This window comes from Pseudopodoces humilis, chromosome 9, assembly GCF_049639895.1.
Source record: "Pseudopodoces humilis isolate 2021_Gansu_Grassland_sample_001 chromosome 9, ASM4963989v1, whole genome shotgun sequence".
Classification (NCBI taxonomy): Eukaryota; Metazoa; Chordata; class Aves; order Passeriformes; family Paridae; genus Pseudopodoces; species Pseudopodoces humilis.
The window spans coordinates 9959797-9981175 of NC_142208.1; the positions used below are offsets into that span (position 1 = coordinate 9959797).

General features: G+C 41.2%; 1 protein-coding gene across 1 annotated transcript; it reads right to left on the reverse strand.

Moving 5' to 3' along the window:
• Positions 1-1660: 1660 nt before the first annotated feature.
• Positions 1661-15438, reverse strand: RGR (retinal G protein coupled receptor). The gene is made up of 7 exons (XM_005520464.2): positions 15280-15438; positions 12271-12427; positions 11429-11550; positions 5226-5379; positions 4531-4648; positions 2999-3112; positions 1661-2073 (listed from the first exon to the last, which is right to left on the reverse strand). Exons 1-7 carry the CDS (start codon positions 15356-15358, stop codon positions 1930-1932), a joined length of 888 nt encoding a protein of 295 aa, XP_005520521.1. The 5' UTR covers positions 15359-15438; the 3' UTR covers positions 1661-1929.
• Positions 15439-21379: the final 5941 nt, after the last annotated feature.

Sequence of the window (21379 nt, forward strand, 5' to 3'; positions counted from 1 at the left end):
AAGGCTGTCTCTGTTCTCCTCACCGGGCTCCTCTTCTGAGCCAACACTTTCCTTCATTTCCTCCCTACTGTGTTCAAGCTTCTCCCTGTGTTTGATCATCTCTGTGGCTCTTTTCTAGTTTATCCTCTCTGAGTTGGAATGACCCAAACTATGCACCCTGTTCACTAAGTCTGAATAAATGGTTTTCAAATGGTGTGGCTATGTGTCCTGTTTTGTTGCCTACTCCTTTTTTAGCATTCTGCTGGGATTTGTCATTGTGACCCTGCTGACAATGGAGCTGGTGATTGCAAGACCTACCCAGGCCTCTTTCCTGAGAAAGAGATAATTGCACATTCAGAGCCTGTCACTGTAGATACATACTTAAAGGTAACTTTGTGCCCAAACACATTATTTTGCACTTATCAGTGCAAACATTTTGTCATTTGCTCACTTTATATTGTGTGTACCTAAGATGTAAGACTTAGCTGTCAGCATTAGATGTCATTATTCTGCATAATTTTGTCATGGCACTATTCAGTGTTCTGTCAGGTACTTTGTGACCAGATTGAACCTCATGAAGTCCCAAAGCACATCCCTGAATGGGATCCTGCTGGTTAACTGCTGACAAAATGATATTTATTCCCTATCTCTAGACATGAGAAGAATGTTCCTTCTGCCCACTGATTGTTTAGCTTGCAGGATTGTACCATCTACCCTTTTTTATCTCATAAATGACTGTTTCCCTGTTAATATGTTGGAAGGCATCAAAAGGATGGATCAGCTGTTTCTTTGGTCAGTTTCAAAAACCCTTCCACTGTCAGTGATTGGAAATGAACCACATGATCCCTGCAAGTATCAATTAGGTTTGCTTTTTTGTACACACAATCTCTCTTAATCTGTGTCATGCACATATTTTTTTACAAATGGGCAATTCTGAGACACATCTTGTAATAACAGGCAATATCAACTGACAGTTTTTCATCCCATAGGCAATATGAGCAACATGAGCAAATACTAGTGTTTAAAATGGACATTTCTGAGAGTTTAAAATACTTATGATTTTTGATAATTATAAAAGTGACTTTTTAATTGCTCAGACTCTTTAATCACCACTGATTCAGTGATTGCTTTCTTATGTAGAACATAGGGGAATTTAATGGAAGAGGTGAAATTAATTTTTATTCTGACATTTTTTCACAGAATCTGACTCATACCTCCTTTTAGTTTTTGCTCAATGTTCAACAAAAAGATGAATGTTTTTTATGATGGACTATAAGCTTTTGATTGTCCTGCTAAGCACCAGCTGCAAAATCTGATGTAGTTTATTGTGTGACAAAACTGAATGTCACACAGTAACTCATTTGAATAGGAGCCAAGCTAATATTCTTTACTGGAGAAACATGCTCACTAAAATGTTTTTATGGAACTAGGATGTCAGATTCATGACGGAAATTTGGAAAGCCCTGTTCTGGGTGCACTGAAAATGAGTTGTTCAGATGAACAAGCTATTTATACAGACATGTGGTCAATACTGGATACTGGTTTAATCTTCTAGTAATCCAGACATTACCATATGGACAACCTGCACAGATTGATCTGATGAGGCCTCACTGGATAAATGAATATCCTGCTTCAGTTAATTTGCTGAGAGTTTATGTTAGCTTTTATCAGGAGGAAAAAATGCTTTCCAGCACATAGTTTATTCGCAGTGACATACAAAATGAGACTGATGACAATCGACACAGCAGCTTGTTTGACAAGCAGCTCATGATGGTTTGGACAGTTATCTGGAGGGCTTTCTTTCCATACTTCATTGTTTGTAGCCAATGCACAGCCTTTCCAATGTGGAACCACCTTTGCACATAACATATCAGAGAATGCACTCAGTTTTCTCTTGAATTTTGCTTTCAGTGATGTACCCACAGTAATTGTGTTTAATGCCATAATGGGTTATTTAGTTTTGTTATCGACCTCTGCTTTCTCAATCTTCTGTCCTGTGAGGAACTGCCATATTCCTCCTCTGTAGTTTTCATTTCCCAGGGCATATACAAAGGCATCCACCGTTGGCACAGTCTTGGCAATAAGGGCAGGAATCTGTCATGAGACACAATATTTATTACCGGGAAAACACACTGAGAAGCCAACGGGCTGATTTCAGCCTATGTTTAGTTTCCCCTTACCAGAAAAAGCCTGTCTCCAATGGCATTAGCTTTCTACTCCCAGACAGGGGAGAAGTAAAAGCAGTTTGGTTGGTGGGAAGTCCTACTAAGGAAATTATAGTTTACAGGAGAAAGAATTTAGGTTGGCATTGCCTGAAACAGGGATAATTCAGTTGCCATTGAATACAATCACTTAGGATGAGTGAAAGGTGTGCCATGCACACCTTTGGATGGATAAATAGGCTGATGTTGCTAGCACACTTAACGTGGGATACTGAATACACTAATGTATTTGGTGACCTGAAAATGGGCTGATTTTGGGGGGAGGTATGGAATGAAAGTTGAAATGTTTGATGTGATATTACAGCAGTGATTCCAGCTGTGGCTTTGGAGCCAAGACTTATTGAAGAAAGGGGAAGAAGGAATCAGCAGAACCTTAGGAGTAATCAATTACAGCTTCCTTGAGGACAAGTAAGTATTAGAAATATGAATGAGACGAACAGTGACTTTAAAACTGAAAATTCTGAGCTGGTACCTCACTCTGGGAAGAACAAAAAGCTCCTACATGACATAGAACAGGACAGGTTACACACCCCTAACTAACTGCTAAGGAAAAACACCCCTGATTTCCTAAATTTTTGCTTGATCAAAGCAATAATACAATGCCTGTTGTATCACTGTGCTTACCTTAAAAAATGGTAGATGAACAGAATGCTTTGAGGAAAAGGACTACTTCTTATACATATTTTTACAAATAAAGCCGGTAGTGAGTAAACTGTCATTGTCCCATGGAGAGAGAGAGAGAGAGAGGGGAGTGAGGAGAATCTCAGTGTTTGGGTTCTGAGGTGGTGCTGACGTACCATGCGGTATTTTGGTGGAATGAACATCACGTTTTCCACTGCTGCGTAGGAGCACAGCAGGCAATAGGGACCCCAGCAAATGACCAGCGTCTTCAATGGTAAACCAGTATTAAACTGAAAGACAAGAGCAATAGGTTTCCTTGTGTTTCACAATCACTGTGGGACCGTGGCTTGTGTTCAGTAGCAGGAGAGGATCAGCCAACAGGATATGGGACAGAACAGAGCAGCAGCACCAGAGCCCTGATCCTGGGTGCGGGTGGGGAGTGGCAGAGGAGACAAAACACCTTGTGGTAAATCAGATAAATCAGTGTGTGCTAGACACAGAAGCCATGGCCAGTAACTGCTGCTGAGGGGAGACAGCAATGTGACAATTTAAAAGCAGATTAAAAGCAATGATATTTTGCTGACTTCCTAGATAGTCTTACAGACAAAGTGTGTGACACCACTGCTGGTGCAACAAATGGATGCAGCAGCTCTGCTGTGGTAGGAGGATTTCTCTGTCCTTTATGCTAGGGCCCTATCCATGGTGTTTGTGGCCAGCTGTTCCCAAGTATCTTATAAATATTAATGACTAAGGAAGTGATAATTTCATCCTTAAATTTTCTGCATTCTAACCTGTCTGTGCAGCTACAGAGTATCGTGGGAAAGAAATCACATGCTAGTGCATACATTATTTGAAAAAAAGTAATAGACATAATAATGAACACTGAGATTTGTTCAAGACATATATAGAGGGCATATGTATTTATTCCAGTCAGCTACAAACAAGTCGGCCTGACTGTCTCTGTCAGTATAACATTTCTCTTGAGATCTGACTGTCTTTACTGAGTGCAGGGGTTGGGCTGTGCCCACCAGCCATACACAGTACCCCAGACTGTACCACCTGCACCTCAGCAAGCAACTCATAGAATCACCACATTACATTCCCATAAACCTGCCACACCAGAACAATTCCTTTGTTTCCAGCTCATAAACATTTCTGAATTTCCTCAGCCAAGTGTTAGCACAATGTGTCTGGGAAAGCCCTTCTCCCCATGGGGTGCCTGCATGTTTCCTTGCAGAGTTGTAGTTCTGTCTGACTTCCTCAGCCATAAGCCAAAGGCCAGTAGCAAAGCAGGAAATAACAATCCTTCCTGAGATAAATTTCTCTGGATAAATACTGATATGCTATTGGCAAATATTCTGTATGCTCTGTGTTTATTTTTTGAGGAGAGGTGGACCAATGTTAATGGAGGGAAATCTTCAGGATCACTGGTCCAACTCCCTCTTTGATGGGGAACTGTTTACAGGACTAGGTTAGGGTAAATGTGGCTGTCTGGTAAAATGTTGACATTTCCAAGGATGGTGTGTCCATGGACTTTCTGAATGGCTCCATCATTGCACTACTCAAGTAGCACTGGGGAGTTAGGATAGAAGGAGCTGAGTCAAAGTCTTTGTGAAAGAAATTGTTGTTTTTTTTCAAGGACTTCATCTCTACTGAATGCAGACCTATTTTGTCAAGGTGATCGCAGGAGCTCAGGGAGCTTTCTTACCTTAAAGTGCCCAGTTTTCCTGAACTTTTGGTGTATGGACTGATAGGCTGTCAGCATGATGAAGCCTGGGATCATGAAATTGAAAGTGGACAGAGCAAAAAGGAATGTGACATAGTTTCTGGAAAAGGTGAGAAGGGGAGAAAAAAAGAGAATATTAATTCAAATCCAGTGCATCTCTGTAAACTTGCTTTAAGTATTTACCAAATTGTAATTTGAAAATTGCTAAAACCACTTTTGTCAATGTGTTCAGGTGCAGCATTCGCTAAAGGCCAATTAAGTTGTGCCATGCTATTGTGTGTGGGATGGATAGTATCGTAAAAAATCATAACAGGTGTTTGTATTCTAAACCCAAACATCACTACCCAGACTTCTGTGTCGGCCTGCATAAAGCCAAACATAGTGGAAGACTTTCAAGCCCTAAACCCAGAGAAGATGCAATGTACAGAAGAGTGAGGGAGTGGCAGAAAGCTGAGCACCAGCCTCTCCCACAGAGGAAGCTGACTTTAGCTGTTCCCTGTGCCACCACGCGAGTCCAGGCAGCCTTGGGTGATGCCCGCCTTGTCCCAGCTGCTGGGAGGGACATCTTCCCCAGGAATAGTGGTGGGCACAGCTGGGGGGGTGGTTTGTGCCACCAAGGCCATCCTAGGGATGGCAGCCTCCACTCTGCTCCTGTGGGAGCTGGCCCTGGCCCTCACCTGTCCCCTTTGCTGTAGTCCAGAGTGCAGCAGGTTCGGAGGGGCTCGTAGTCGTATTCTCCCCACCCCAGTAAGGGCATCACGGACCAGAAGGCAGCAAACAGCCATGCAAACACCATCATGGAGGCAGCTGTGCTCCACTGCAGCCTGCTCCCTGTAGGAAGAGGAAAGGGGGTCTCCATGCCCCGAACAAAACCACTGGAAACAGCTGTCAGGCCCTTGGGCCTCAGGCAGAAACAAGCAGTTGTTCATGTTTTGTACCCTGAAACTGACCCGAGTCTGAAGGAGTCAGTCTTCCATAAAATATGAAGGAAGCTTTTAGGAAACAGCAAACTGTACTTCCCTTTTGTGTGTTTTACTTAGACAAATGCTGCATTGCTGCTCAGCTTTGTAGCATTCTGGAGATACAGCTGCTGTTACAAACATTATACTTTGTGTTTTGGGAATGTGTTTAAAGACAAATGAGGCAGAGAGCAGAATGAACAGGGTGAGGCAATAAACAGTGTTTGAAGAAACACAGAGTGTGGGTCAGATCAGAAAAGTAACTGCACACACTCCCCAGCCCCTGCCTTCTTCCTTCCTGCCTGGCCAGGAGTTCACGGCATGTGTGGATATCTAATATACCCTGTTCTAAAATTACTGGTCACCAATATATATGTGAAAATATATATACAACCTGAGAACAGAGCTTCTTCTAAAAATACTATTGGACAAGTAATTTTGCCCTTAAGATGATCACTTAACCTATAACAGGAAATGTGAAGCTCAGCGTTAGTAACTTTTTTCTAATTTTATAATAAAGCATTCCCTTGTGCCTATCTCATCCAATTCCATCAAATACCATAGGAATGTAGTGAAAGATTGCAAACTTGAGAAGACACAGGAAGTATTTCTTCATGGAGAAGACAGGCAGGCTTCCTTGTGCTGCAGGCTATTGTGCTAGCCCCACTGCTTGCATGTAAAAAGGTCTGGATAATTTTGTTTTTGAGGCCAGTGGCTGTCATCATGCCCACGCTGAGCAGCACCAGCAAGGAGAGCAGTGACTTTCCCCAGCACTCCTTTCTAATCCAATCTCCCATTAGGGACAAGTAATGATGCAATTTTCACTGAGGCTGGGAAGCAATCTTTTTGTCTGCTCTTAGGCAGCAGCATCGTGAGAGCAGGCAGGAAGATTCCAGCCAATTCTGATCTTTCCCTGACAGGTGAAGGACCAGGGATGAGCTGCAGGAGGTGGGTCCCTGCCGTGGGGCTGGACGTGGCTGACTCGTGGGTGAAGGACATCTGGGGCCATGGAGGCTGGAGATCCCCATGAGACAGCAGAGCCACAGACTCTACAGCAGCTATTTGGTGCTGTACTACTCTTGTATATTTTAAAAAGGGAAAATAAAAGGTGCTAGTGATACTGCCCTTTTACAGGAGTTCTGGTTCCATTCCTCTCCTTTTTCTTATCTTAAAGAGGTTCTTAAGGTAAAAAAAACTAAGTTTGAATTGCATTAAAAAATCAGCTTGGAAAATTTGTTTGGTGCAGGTGTTCAAAAATTCATCATGGAAAAAGACAGTTGTACAATGCAATTTATATAACAAAGAAAATGAAAGAAAAAACTCTGTATGAAATATTCTAGGTTTTTTATTTGATACTTGCAATAAAAATTTTGATTTTTTAGTAATTTAAAACATAATTTTATAATGATTACTAATGAAGAATTGTTAATAATGACTAATATCTGTCTTTTATATGAATGCTACATAGAAGATATAATTTGGTTGCAAAGGCTTAAACACTGCTTTGTAGTACTCACATAATATGACTCTAGAATTACATAGAGGAAAATAAAAGAATAGTTTTTGATTTAGGGGACTAGAAACAGAAGTGAAAGTTTTTAATAATTAGTAATTCTTAAACTCCCAGCCAAAAGAAGCAATGTAGCCTAAGCATCTAATTACTTTAGTGTTTGTGCCTTTTCTATGAAGAACTGTAGGGAAAAATTTATTTTAGTTACTTTTCTGTGGGAGTTAGGGACCACCATTTTCTTATTAGATGTAGAATAAAAGGAGTATGCAGTAATGGAGTCTGGCACCAGGCTTGTCACAACAGCCTGTCTTTGGAAAGCCCATTTCTGGGGCTGAGCTCATCTTTTCTCTCACACTCAAGGGGCCCCACTTTGGATGCTTGAAGAGGAGAGAATCAGAACTAATAAAATTAAATTTTTCCTTTTGGCTTTGACCTTTTGCAAAATGAGATTAATGGTGAAGTAGACCTGGTGAAATCAGCTGCTGGCTGACCCTTCAGAAAATATTTACACACAGAAGTAGCTAAAAATACATGAATGTAAAATTAAAAGAGCTTGAGATTATTTTAGTTTTATTCAGAAAAAACATTTTCAGTACAAGAACAGTGAAAGATTTGTGCTGTGTTCATGTGGCAAAATTGTTCTCACCTGAGAAGGCTGAGAGCAAGGGCACAAGTTGAGAGCAGTTCAGCTGTTTTTGTGCACAGCAGGCCATTGCTTTACCTTAAATGCCTTTTCTTGGCCTGATAAAATTTAATGTAATAGCTGTGTAGGTCCTAATTCAATTAAATGCATATTCAAGGGGTCCAGCATATGCTTACTGATATCATTCCTAATTGGGGCCCAGTGCTGGCAGTTTGGTCCCATTAAGTCTAATCACTCTTGTGATCTGGTTTTCTCTCTTTGAAAAGTAAAAGGGAAGTCTCTCTTTTCCAGACAGTGAAATATTAATATAGGGAATTTTAAACAATTTCTCTAATTGATTTGGAACAGAAAGACTACTCTCCCATCAATCAAAGATTACTAAAATTGTGATGCCAAAAGATGAACTTTTAGCAAGTGCTAAATAGAGCATGGAACCTTAATGTTTTTGATCATGAAGGGCAGTTTTTAGTGATATAATCATAAACTATATCTCAGGGTTTAGTTTGTAGAAACATTTATGAATTTTTTTCTTTTAAGATTTATGATTTATTCAAACATTTAGCTGATTTTCACGGACTAAAAAATACATCTCTGATACCATGGCTACCTTTTAGCTAGATTTCAGTCTGCTGTTCAAAAGAAGTGTCTCAAATAAAAGGTTAACAGGATTTTCTATGATGGAGAGGAAAATAGTCCCTTTTCCTCATTCTTGCAAATGGTTAAGTTATAAGAGCTGTATAATATTAAATTATAATATATTCCAGGACAGTTTATGGTTTGTACCAAACTTAATGGCATGCATCATTTAAAGTTAGCTAAGGTTGTCAAAGACAGCAATATCTGAAAATCTGATAAGGAAAAATATCTATCAGTCATAAATAAAATAGGTGCTAGCGCCTATTTCATCTGCAGTGCAAAAAGCACCAGTCACTGGTGCTGACAAGTATTCATTTTTTGGTAGGAATAAGAAAGCTGTAATGTGTAATAGCTTCTTTTGTGCATATCATTATAAAGAGCTCTTTAACATAACCTAAGGGATATTTTTACTCCACTGGTTTTTTTTTTTTCAGATTTTGCTGTGGTTCACCATGATCTTAGACTGTCTTGGTGATTGCCTCTTGCTTCAGTGAAAAATGCAAGATCTGTATAAACATCGACATTTTGTCAGGGAAAACTGATACAGGTGCAAAATTAGATGAAGGGAAGGTGGCAGGATGGATGAGTCAGTGTGACAGGAGTTTAGGACTTTCTCCTAATTTGACAGAGCTGACAGTGGCAGTTTTAGCAAATGGTAGTTTGATAATCCTTGAATACTGATATAAAACCCAGGTTACATTGGTTGTTAAGGATGAGATAAAAGTCACTGTAATTCTACTTTTAGAAATTGAATGCTGCTGTGAAATCCTTGCTGCTTTTGATTGTCTTCTCTTTTATAATATTGAGAGAAATACGGATATAAATCACTTCAGATTTTCTGTTTTCCCCTAATTCTTAAATGCAAGTAAAAAAATATCTATATTTTTTTAAAATTTCCTTTTAAATCTGTAACTTTATGCTGTGCTTATGAACTGACCAGGATCCTTTCCCTCTTCACAAACGTCTAATGGCAGTGTGAAAGGAGTGTGAATGGCCAGAGAGGAACTGACAATGTCCACCTTGATCTAAACTGTCACCTTCTGGCCTGAATACTGCTGCTGAGAGACAGCTTCCTCAGAATCTGTGCTTTTCTTCTTCACGGCCAGGCACTAACATATAACTACTTCTGTTTTCTCCTTTTCCCCCCTAATGATCAAATTTTAAAATCTTTTTTTCCCATCTTGCTAGAGATTGACATTGATACCCTCCAGATTCCCCTGATATTTCTCCTCTTATTGCGTACTTTTAGGTTATCCCTCTAGTTCTCTCCTCTTTGCTCTGAAAGTAGCATTTCATAGACCCCCTGAGCCACACTTAGGGAATGAAAAGAGTTGCCCATTGTGGTTGCTTGGAAGTAAAAAAAAACAAGAGAGGGGAGAGTAAAATACCCTGACCTTCTCTTGCCACTCTGCCCCACATCAACAGTATGATAATAATGTTTTCTTCCATATGCCAAGCAATATCAACCTGATTTCTGGTGAGTGACTTGTCTAGTCATCAATGCACTTTAAAGAGAGTGCCTTGTCACTTAGGGCTGTGCTGACTTCCAAATCTATAAAAAGCTGGTCAGTTTTCAGAACGTTGCTGAACAAATTTGTGACATTAGCATCCAGAATGGTTGTAAAGTCCCAAGTTATCCTATCATCCTAGCAATCTCTTACATTCTCATCAGCTCTTTCTTCCCAGAAATAAGGACAGTGAATAATCAAGTGCCAAGCTGAGGAATGCCACAACAGATGTTTTCTTTGGAAACTATTAGGACATAACAAAAAAACCTGGGGATGATGTAATTGAGCCTGGAAGGAGTACCACATCCTGGGGAATGAAGATAAAAGGCTTTTATTTTAGGTAAAGGTATTTTGTACCTTCTGTACAGGCATGCAACTTGCACCAATGTCAACAGGAGTTTAATGTATGGATTGAGAACACAGAATAGCCTGTGGGCTTGGTGTAGCACATCTGTGAAATATGACTTAATCTTCCTTGCAATCAGCATGTGAAGAATTGAACTAGAAGGGGCTGGTTTTACTGGAATAACCACAGGGCATGAGCACCTTCTGGGTTTTTAATTTTGTTTTTCAAAATGTTCACTATAGGAGCCATGTTTGGCCATCAGTAAGTAACAATTTGAGCAAAGTAAAGAAGCTTGTGCCCTTAGGGTCCTTCTGCCTGTGCTTTTAATGCAGTGTATGTTCTTGACCGGAGGAATCCACGACACAAAAGCATTAAAGCCAATGTGGCAGAAGGTAAAATGTCTTTCCCAGACATGCTTATTTTCAGGCTCTCTCTTGTAAAATACAGATGCTCCTCTTCCAGCTCCAACTGCATTTCAATGTCCAAGAGCTGTTAATATGGGTTTAGCTCACAGACTGCATTATTTGGGGCTTTCATCTTGACAAATGAAAAAAAACATTTCATTGCCTGAGCTGAATTCCTGCAAAAACTGCAGAACTAAAGAAGTTTACAACCTTTCCTCAACAGGATCATCAGACTGACTATATTCCCTGTGTGCTTTAGGTGTGTTTTACCATTTGCTGCTGGAACCACATGGAGGCTGTGCCTAAAAGGCTCTGTGGGTAAAAAAAGTCTCTTGCACCCCAAAATGCCTGTGTGTTGCACAAAGGGGCTGCTGAGCTCTGTCTGCCCAATCATGCCTCTTCATAGGCTCTGTTCCAGCCACTGTCTCTGCAGAGGCAGCTCTCTGCTTACACCAAATTTATCTACAGTTAGTAAAATCTGCACGGACATGATGATCTGTTTGGTACACAGCAGGGTGTTGGATGAAAGCTCAAGATGAATAGATTTTTCTTCAATACGAGGAATTGGATTTTATTTGGGATTTTGTTTTAAAGACTACTTATGGATTAAGTGAAAGCATGGCAAGAGGGTCACAAATTGGATGTGATGTGGATGAGGAAATATCTCCTGAACATGGTTGATAATTTCCTCCTGTACGGAAAGAAGTCCTTTCGAGAAATTGTTTATATTTGCTCTATCTAGGGTGTAAGAAAAACAAGCTTATATATAAGCTACACAGATAGTAAGAATATGCCTGCTTTGATTCTCAGAAACCTAAGCCAGCTGCCTTTTGCAGGATGTGGGTAGGGCTGTGATGTAAATTGTAGCTCTTACTTGTACAGTAGTGATGGTATCGATCCCAGGCGACAGCAGCGCTGGAGCTAATGCTGGCCAGTGCTGTCAGGAAGCCATGGAATCCATGGATTTGACAGCCATCGGAGCCATAGGGCCAGTATCTGTCAACAAACAAGGAATATATTAAGAAAATGATAGAGAAAGGTGAAGACATCTTTGGAAATTGCATGGACAGAGAGGGTACAACGATAGCCTGTGCTCATCCTATCTGTCTGAGAAACACTGTGAAAGATGTGACTGTGCTTGCATTTAGGCATTTGCCAGCATTTTTCTTGCTGTGGTGTCTCTTACAGTACAACACCTATTTGTACTCTTAATACTGAGAAGAAAATATAACCCTGTAAATGTGTATTGAAAAGTTGGGCTTTTAAAATTTGAAATCTGCTTTTCATCCAAATATCCAGATCTTCAAGATTTGTGTCCTTTGTGAGGAGCCAGCTTGTCAATGTGTGCAAGTCAGTGCAACACAACAAACAGATAAAGACTTGCAGACAAATTTGGGGTCAGTCTAGAGGTTAGTGAAGTGATATTTCGATATTCAAGTAGCTTCTATAACCATTGGTAAAGCTGTCTGGTTAAATGTCTTCTCTAGCCAGTCTTAAAATATGTAAGTGATTATATACAGTAAAATCTGCTTTTCTATTTGCCTGGTAGAACCGTGTAGGGTTTTGTTTTGCTGTTTCAGATCGAGGGAATGAGAAGGTTGGCTATGACTTATGGTAGAAAGAGAGACATTTAATTAGTTAGACCTCTTAGAACTTAAACTGTTAATTTTCATGTAGTTCTTCTGAGCATGCTTTAGGAAAACCTTTCTGCCTTACCTGAGGAAGCTGGAAAAGGCAGCGATGAATGCGTTGATGCAAATCCCACAGTCGGCCAGGGCAATGCTGAGAACCAGCAGATTGCTGGGTGTTCGGAGCTCTTTGATTTTTCGGAAAGAAATAATTGTCAAGCCATTCAGACAGAAACCAAGCAGGGCTGAAAGACAGAATTGTTTGGTGTGATTCAACTGGAAATGGAAAATATCTACAATGATACTGCTGTTTTCTTTGATGAGAGAACAACAATTACAGTGGAATCTTCTTGTGCACAGGGAATATATCTGTAGTGGTCAGTCTGCATGCAAGTTACAAAGGCTTTCAGAACAGAAGTCAGAGGTGACAGCTCAAGCCAGTGCTTCAGACCTCATCAGTCATGTGGAGCAGAAGCAGTTTGATCTTATTTGTAATTCTGCCTTTTGTGATAATAAGAGAAACTTATATTAAAATCAATTACTGATTGACAGGCTCTGTGCAGGGGCACATGATTTGGGGTTCAGAGCAAGTGAGATGCAGAGGAGGCAGTTTCAGGAGAGCTGACAGCCAGCACATGCTGTTAGTGTACGCATGTCCAGGCCTGACCTTAACAGAGAAATGGTTTCCATTTAATATCCATTTTTACATTCTTTTTTGCTTAAGCACAGAAATCCCTCAGCCATGTTTTAGTCAGCCTGCCTCCCTTTGGGCTTCTGTCTCAGCGTAGCCTACACAGTGCTTGAATCACACCAGCTCAATCTTATTACTGTCCCTCGTCAGTAGACTATACATGGAAAGGAATAATCTAATTATGAAAAGCAGTCACTGATAGATTTAAAAAAAAAAGTTTATGTTGGTCCTCAGAGAGGGATCCAAGCAACCCGAGCTATATGCCCAGCACAGAGCTGTGCCACTCTGAAGCCCATTCCTCTCTGGTTTAAACTCGAGCTTTGTCCTTTAATGCCCTTTTCAAGGCGACCTGAATTATTTTAGCTCTTATGAGGCTCTGATTCAACATCCAGTCTCTTAGTTTCAGTTAGATGAGTAGCACTATGTCTTTGTGTTCGTCTCAGAAAAAAAGAAATGATGTAGCTCAGAAAAAATCCTTATCCCCTAATTTTGTAAAGTAGTGTAGTTACTTATGCTTATTGTCTTAATTCTGCGATTACATAAGATGGATGATTTTTTTCTAGTCAGAAATCCTGCTTCTACCTTAATTGCATTAATGGCTGATGGCATAACCATAGTAACAGCTGATATGTGTCTATCATTACACAACATATAACAAAATATTTCCAGGAGAAATATTTGGAGCCATTTGAGATCTGCTGTTTTTATTTCCTCTCTGCCAGATTACCTCCTGCCCACGGGGTAAAACTGCTGTCAACTCTCCCAAATGCAGAGAAGCCTTTAGGAGAGAAGTGTTCTGAGCATATTTAGAGTAGAGCTGAAGAGTTATTACTATATCAGATTTTTTTCTACATTTTGCCTGTTTTTGGAAGCCTCAGGCTTTACCAGATTCTGCTTTCTTGAAGGTCAGCATTAGTGTACAAACAGAGAACTTACTAAATTAAAAAAAAAAAAAAACCTTTGAATTTTCATTGTTAGATCAGCAAAGATGTCCACTTAATAAAGTGATGCAACTCTTTAACACAACGTTTTTTTGCAAACTGCACTTAGAAGCTGCCATAAAAAAATGAGAGGTCTTCATTGCCTTTGTCTCAGAGTGTTTCAGAAAGTGAATTAATCCTTGGTTATTTAGCTTGGTCTTCTAACCCAAATGACAATTATAAAGTTTTACTGCCAATCTACTGGGCACATTTGGCCTAAAACCCGATGGGAAATACCTGTGTTTAGTAAACCATAAATATATTAAGCTACACCTAGTTTTAATGGAAGGTTACCATGGGATTCTTTGCTGGAACTTCCACAACTGCAGGTCCCCAGCAGGCTGCAGCCCCTGGCACAGGGCAGGGCTGGCAGGGCTGTGGTGCCCCAGCAGGACCCAGCTCCTGGGCTCTGCCAGTCCCCAGTGCTGTGCCTGTCCTCCTGCTGCTTCCCACCCTGCAGGATAGGAGAGCAGATCCTCCCAGGCTGTGCACATGGCTCAGGGACTGTCAGCCAGGCTTAGCCCTGGGCTCTGTTTAGGCAGAAGCCTGCCCCTGGGCAAGAAGTAGAAGCTTTTTCCTTTCTCTTCCAAGGAAGAGTGTCTAACATTTCCAGCTTTCCTTTGCAGCCAGATATGAGCTCGGGTGCAAGGTGAAGGTGAGCACCCATGCTCCATGTTCATGGGGTGAGCCAATGAGCATTTATCCCACTCGGATGGTGATTTCAGTTTCTCCTCCTCTGCCTTTGGGCCCCACTATTCCCACATCCCCCTCTGAGCAGCACTATGCAGGAATGGGATCCCAGGCCTGGGACTGACACCAACATAATCCTAGCTATCAGCCTTTGCTACCTGCCAGGTAGATACAAATTCACAGTTTTGTTGCAGTCCCTCAATAAGTGGCATGTGCCTTAAGAAAATATCACACTGGCTAAATTAAACTGATATGGTCTGTTACATTTACCCAGCAGCCATTAATTGCAGTGCTACCAGTGCAGTCTGGATGTATGCTAACAGTTTACAGTTTTTTTTTTTTTTGAGCTATCAAGTTTGATTGTAAGACAGCCATCACAACCCACAAAACAAGCAGTCCAATTTTATTGAGAGATTATAACTCATTTCAACTTCTTTCCCCAGAGGAAGATAAAATTGCCCTTAAAAGTCAACAACAAAATATTACATCCCAAATTCCTGAGAAGAGAGCTGAGTAGCAAGTATTTCACTGCTATGCAGGGTGCACAGATATTCAAAGCAAAGAGCTTGCAGCTCACCCTGATTTAGTCACCAGAAGTACTGGTGATGTAGCCACAGTAACCAGGGTCAGCATAACACAAATGCTACTGTTCACTTCAATTTCCCTTCCCCTCTCTTACCAGAAATAATAGGAGGAAAAACATCTTATTGCTGCTGAGGTCCCATACCGAACTTACCTTCTACCAGCAGGGCAGTGCCAATGGCAAACACTTCTATTTCAGTGAAGCCTTCAGGAAGAGGGTGTGCAGTGACCATTCTTATGGTAAATATGCCAAAAGATTTAACCTCTGCCCTCTGTTATAGCTGTGGGGCTCTGGATCTCTCTACTTCCAGTAGCCCAAGGCTTCTTAAAGGAGCAGCTCACGTGCAAACACATGCTGTTATTATATAAAAGCTTTGGGGTTTTTACTCCCCCCACTACAATCCCTGCAGGAATGTTATTAATGATGGGACTAGCATCAACCCACACTCCCCCTTCCCCGGCAAATCGTATTTCAGACACCAGCAAAATGAAAGCATTCATTGTAATTACAACAAGTTCTTTGTAGATACAAGATTAGGAAACCTGTCCAGTTAATTTTGCAACACTGGAAAAGAATTAAACGTTGTGGAACAAAGAAAACATGTAATTGGGGAATGACCTGAAAAACAAAGGGGCACTCACTGAGTTGATAATTAGAGGAAAAGTATGAACCAATAATTTCTGCAGCTTGTAGATCTTCCCCTCATACATTTTTTTAGAAACTGTCCAGTGTATTTTTCTGGCAATGACTGTTCTCTTTATTAACATATTTCCTCGTTGTAACTGAGGCTTAAATTAATGTGCACACTGGCACAGCTTGATTAAAGACAAACACAATTTACTGATTTGGGGCCCTAAACATACAAGGATGTGAGTGAGTTGCTCAGTGGTGAGCACTCCCAGGAATCACTGCACCTTCCTTTTGGAGATATCTGGGGACTGTAGTCTGGGTGTACAGGGGCTCTGGAGTATGTGCAGCATGCAGCTTGTCCAACCTCCCACTCATTGCCTTAACCAGGTACCACTAGCATGATAATTGCTTCCTTGATACGTAACTTTCTTCATCCTGATAATCCTACTGCAAAATGGGAGCAAAAAGGGATATGAGTACAGGGGATATGAGCTTCCCCCATCTCAGGCCCCACACTGTGCTGACCTGGCTCCCAGCTGATCCAGGTGTCAGGCAGAGTGAATTCACTCCAGATCCCACCAGAGCTTGTTCAGTTCTCCCGACTACATGGTGAAGTTTACATTTCAGGGGTGCATTTACAGTCAGGGATATTGGTTGAAGATAGTGGTGGATTTTTTGCAGTTTCCCTGAAATCTGTGCTTAAAGGCTGTGATGCCCAGGAGAACTGACTAGACCTTCAAGGCTGTTGTGGAACCATCTTGCTGCATATTTTTTAGCCTCTGGTATTCAATTTACAGCTCTTTTTGATGTAGGTAATTGCCTTGATGGATATGCTCTTAGATTTTGAAGTAGAATTCAGAAGGGCATGATATTTGTTAGGCTATATAGATGTTTAGTTTCAGCAGAGTAAAATTACATTGCACCACATAAATCCATTGTTATGTTTGCCTTTCACTCACCTAACATGTCTTGATGACAAAGAAGGTGACAGTCCTGCCTCCTAGCATGGCAAATGAGTGATCTAAACCCGTGTTTTGATAGTGATCCATTGTATGTTCTTGCAGAAAATTAGCGCTAGATCTTCTAAATGTGCTGTAAATTTTCCTAGCATGATAGTTCTGAAAATGGATGGCTCACTGTAATGCTTGTCAACATAAAACTGCACAGCTCTTCTAGACTGGGGATAAAGGACACAGATATTTGAACTGCCCTCCTGAGGGCTGCCAGGTACTTTTGGTTACCTGCCACTGTACTTTGCCTTTGCTCTCAAGCAAATCTCCCAGATGTGTTACACTGCTGGTAGTTTTTGTGGAGTGTATTAAAGTCTGCAGGGCAAAATTGCTCATTCCAATACTATTTCTTCTGTGAAAGTAGGCTACTAACCCAGTCCCCCTGGTTTTAACAGACCTCTATTAGAATGATTATTATTAACTTCTTGACTGCTTTTCTTTAAGTATCTTAACAATCCCCATGTCTAAATCTCATTTAATTTATCAGTGCAGTGTCTAATTACACAAGTCAGTCATAGGTAAACCTTCCAGTGGCAGTTCAGCATCTGATTCAAGTGAAGTTCATGTCAACAGAAGCTTTATGCATCAGTCTCTTAACGTCTTTGCTGATGCTGTGTTAAGCTGACTTTCTAAGGGTACAGTATGGAATGATATATGGTCCAATATGGCTGTTAACTTCAGCTGAAAGATCGGGTTGTAAATGGTTTTCTTCAAGCAAAGAGGAGGTGCAAATAAGGAATAGATATTGATAGAATCTTCTAATGATAGTTCTTTTTTCCAGTTGGTAAAAATGCATTCATTTCCTTTCTGTCCTTTTTATGTATGACGTAACCTCACATTGTGTATTCCCGTGAAGTTGGGGGGGAGAACATGCAAATGATAGCAGGTTTGCCAGACACTCATTAACTCCTTACTGATGAAGTTTTTAGTGATCCCTTTCTATTTTATGCACTCTTTCAATAGCTACTTGCTCTTTCCAAATCGAGAGCAAAAAATCTTCGTTCAACCTGATGTTATCCTAGAACTTCGTATTTTGAATTCCACTGATCTCCTTCCTGCATCAACAACAGATCCATTTCCTTTTACCCTCTCACTTAAGAATATTTCACTGAGTACTAATCTGTTTGCAAGGAATACACAGAAAAAATATATGATAGGTTCTTGCCAGATGTCCCTATGGATTTCATAAAACTGTATAGATTTGGTGGGAGCATATTAATCTTTGTAAAATATGCACTGGTACAAGCACAACAAAAAAAGGTGCAGTGCAAAGATAACAGAGTGCTCATGCACTCTGAATTTTCTTCAAGCAATCAATGAAGATTACTGACACAGTATTTTATATTCACAGCAAGAAATTTGCTAAATTGGTCTATTATTATTCCTCTGCCTTCCTAATCCTTTCTTCTGATTCAGGCTTAGCCAAATTTGACTTTTTATGTTGGAATATGCCTTTAAATGAAAACCAGCAGCATTTCAGCAGAAGCAGGATGGGAATGCAGTCACCCAGAACTGCAGTTTGGTATCACTGAAATGAGTGGTAATCTTGGGCCTCATGGGAAAGGCTTCTTGCCAAGGAAAGGAAACAGAAAGTGTATTGTCCGGAGACCTTCTTGTTGTGGTTGTGTAAATTTGTTTCAGTTTGGTAGAAGTGATAGGGAACATGACCCAGATTGTAAATAGGCACCTGGTGTTTGCCATAGGAGTGATGATGCAGGGAAAAAATCATCACACCAGTGTGTGGACAGGCATCGGCCCTTTGGAAATGCCTGCAGCCACATAATAACCCTTGTCCTCAACAGTCTGGCAATGTAACACCCTGCTCAATCTGATTTTCTCTGCACTTGTCTCAGAGCTGTTGGAGGAAGATGTAGTGCTGAAAACCAAGGAAGCTGGGGGCAGGCAGGAGCCAGTGGCTGTGCTTTGGGGAGCGAGCGTGGCAGCCCCAGGTGTGGTGGGGACAGTGTGAGGGACCCAAAGCAGGATGGGGGACAGGGGAGGGAGGTGCTCTGTGTGCAGAGAAAGGTAGATAAAAGGTTCACTTGCAACTACAGAGAGAGCATCAAGGTCAGGGATAATATCTGAGGACAGATGCTGAGCAAAAATGAAGGAGCTGCAAACTCAGTGGGAAGTAAGAAAGCCAGGAGGGGCAATTTCAGAGTCAGAGCCAGAGCAGTGCTGTATGTAAGTCTCTCCAAAAAAGCACACAGATCCATCACCCACTCCCCAAATATCACACATTAGCCCTGTGATTGCCTCAATAAGGATGCAACGCCTGGGACCAGACAGAGCTGGGACTGGCTTTCCCTCCTGCTGCTGCACCTCAGTCTTTAGAGTCAGAATTTCCTGTAGAGCTGGGAATCATTGCCTCTACTGTTTGCGTTACCTCTCCAGAGGCAGGTAGCTTAATTCACTGAAAATTGGATATGTAATTCATAAATATATGTATATCCACCTAGGCTAGAAAATTAATAAAGTTACTAGAACATTTATTGCATCCTAGACTTAGTCTTTGCTGGATGTACGAATCATGATTGTTATAAAATATGTATAATTTTTGCCCTGATCTGTTACTTGTCCCTCAAAATGCATTTTAGGCACCTATAAATGTGTTTTTCTTTCAGTTAAGCTATTAATTTTAGTGTCATATACATATTCACAGTATAATGAGATATGCTGTCTCCCTCTGCTGAAGAGTGACATGTTTCAGGACTCTGAAGGAGAAGACAGTCCTACAGAATTCACAGTGTACCTAACAATGTTAGTGCATTTCCCCCTTGGCACTGAGACTTCCCACTGCAGGAGAGTAACTCCTCAAGGGATTACGGTTCAAAGACCAGTACCCAGTTATCAAAAAACCTTCTGCTTTCAAGAGGGGCTTTAGTTGTATTAAGAGAGGATTTGCACACCAGCTCTCCTATTATTGCTCTTGTAAAGAAGTGACGTGATCCTCCCTGAACCATTCCTCATGAGTCTATGCTACTGACCAAGAACTTCTAGACCACATACAATATAAACACATCTTTTTTCCTATCACTGTAGTATTGCATATCTTGTTTGTCTCAACAGTCTTCTACCAGTGTTTGTGTGTTGGGCATTCCCCAAACTTCCTGCTGATATTTCCCGCACAGACATTACTTTAGCTTGAATTCTGCATAGCTTTCCTCAACTTCAATGTAAGACCTGTGTTTACTTTTTAGAGGGATTAATCACATCTAAATTTTTTCTCATATAAAATGCAAAGGTGTTAATTACCTAAGCTAGGCTTTGTTTTTACTGTTACTGGATGGAATGGGCAGAGAAGAATAACATTAAAAAATGAAAAATACACAAGGTAAAAGGTTTCCTTTTCTTATTCCTTGTACCTTTTTTATTTTTTTGTTTTGTTCCATTTTGTTTTGTTTTCCCCAAAATTTTCTTGGTCTCTAGTACTTGCAGCTTCCAAGAAGTTTACTTGAACTTCCACAAATGTGGAATGTATGTACTCAGCCTGCAAAACCTTGGAGCTGTATTCAGGTAAATCAGAATAGGAAAGCTGGTGATGTCAGACAGGCAAGAGGGCAGAGGGTTGCTGTGTATAAACACTGTGCTCCATCTGCATTCAGGAGACAGATAAACAATGCTGGAAATTCTTCTTGTATGCCTGAAGAAGCAGAATAAAACAGCCACTGTTTCCTAAGCAGAGGTGACTCTGCAGGGCTTAGACTAATACTATTAAGGTCCAAATCAGAAAAGGTGGTTGCAGTCAGCAATATTACTGCATGACCCCCTCTGTCATGCAGCTGGGGATACTAACCCCAAAGTTAACTGATTTTGTTGAACTGAGGGAACTGTACTGGATTTTAGGCAATAAAGGTACAATAGAGATATGGGGCCGGGAATATAAACCTAAGAAAGCTTCACTCATTTAAAATACATCAAATATGACCATGGTATGTCCAGTCATTAAATTGGATTATTGTGGATGTGTATGTGGCTGAGGCATCTCAGAGAATAGTACTTTTTTCAATGAGAATGATGCTGCTGGACAGACATTTATGCTGTTCTAGGTATATGTTTTAGTAACTCCCTGATAATCAGTTCCTCTGCTGCTTTCCCTCTGTAGAGTTCACAAAGGGTTTGTCCAGAGAATTTCACTCCGGGGCCCTGAATATCCAATCCTTGGTAGAGTTTGCCTGTCGCTGTGCGGCCTTTGTAGAAGAAGAGTAGAAGAGTTATGGCCACGGTGGCTGGCCCACTCCTCCCTGAGGTGAGGCAAGAGTTTGTGTCCAGTTTACCTTACTGGCTGCTGAGGGGCTCATTCTCCATCAGACCTGGAGGCTCTGTGGATGCCCAGCACTCCACATTTGCCTCAGTCAGGGCGAGGCCTCTCTGGGTGCCTGAGCCCAGAGGGAGCAGACAGGGACTGGCTGGGTTTCTTTACACCTCCATCCTCTGCCAGGCTTTGCCTTGCTGGGCACTGCTGACCACAGTGGGGCCTTGTGGGGCAGCTCCTGCTGCATGGACAGAAATGGTCTGTGAGGGAGCTGTGAGGTGACCTCCCCCATGAGGTCTGCCCTCACCTCTGCTCTTCTGCACTGGCTGTAACAACCAAGCACAAAACAATTACCACT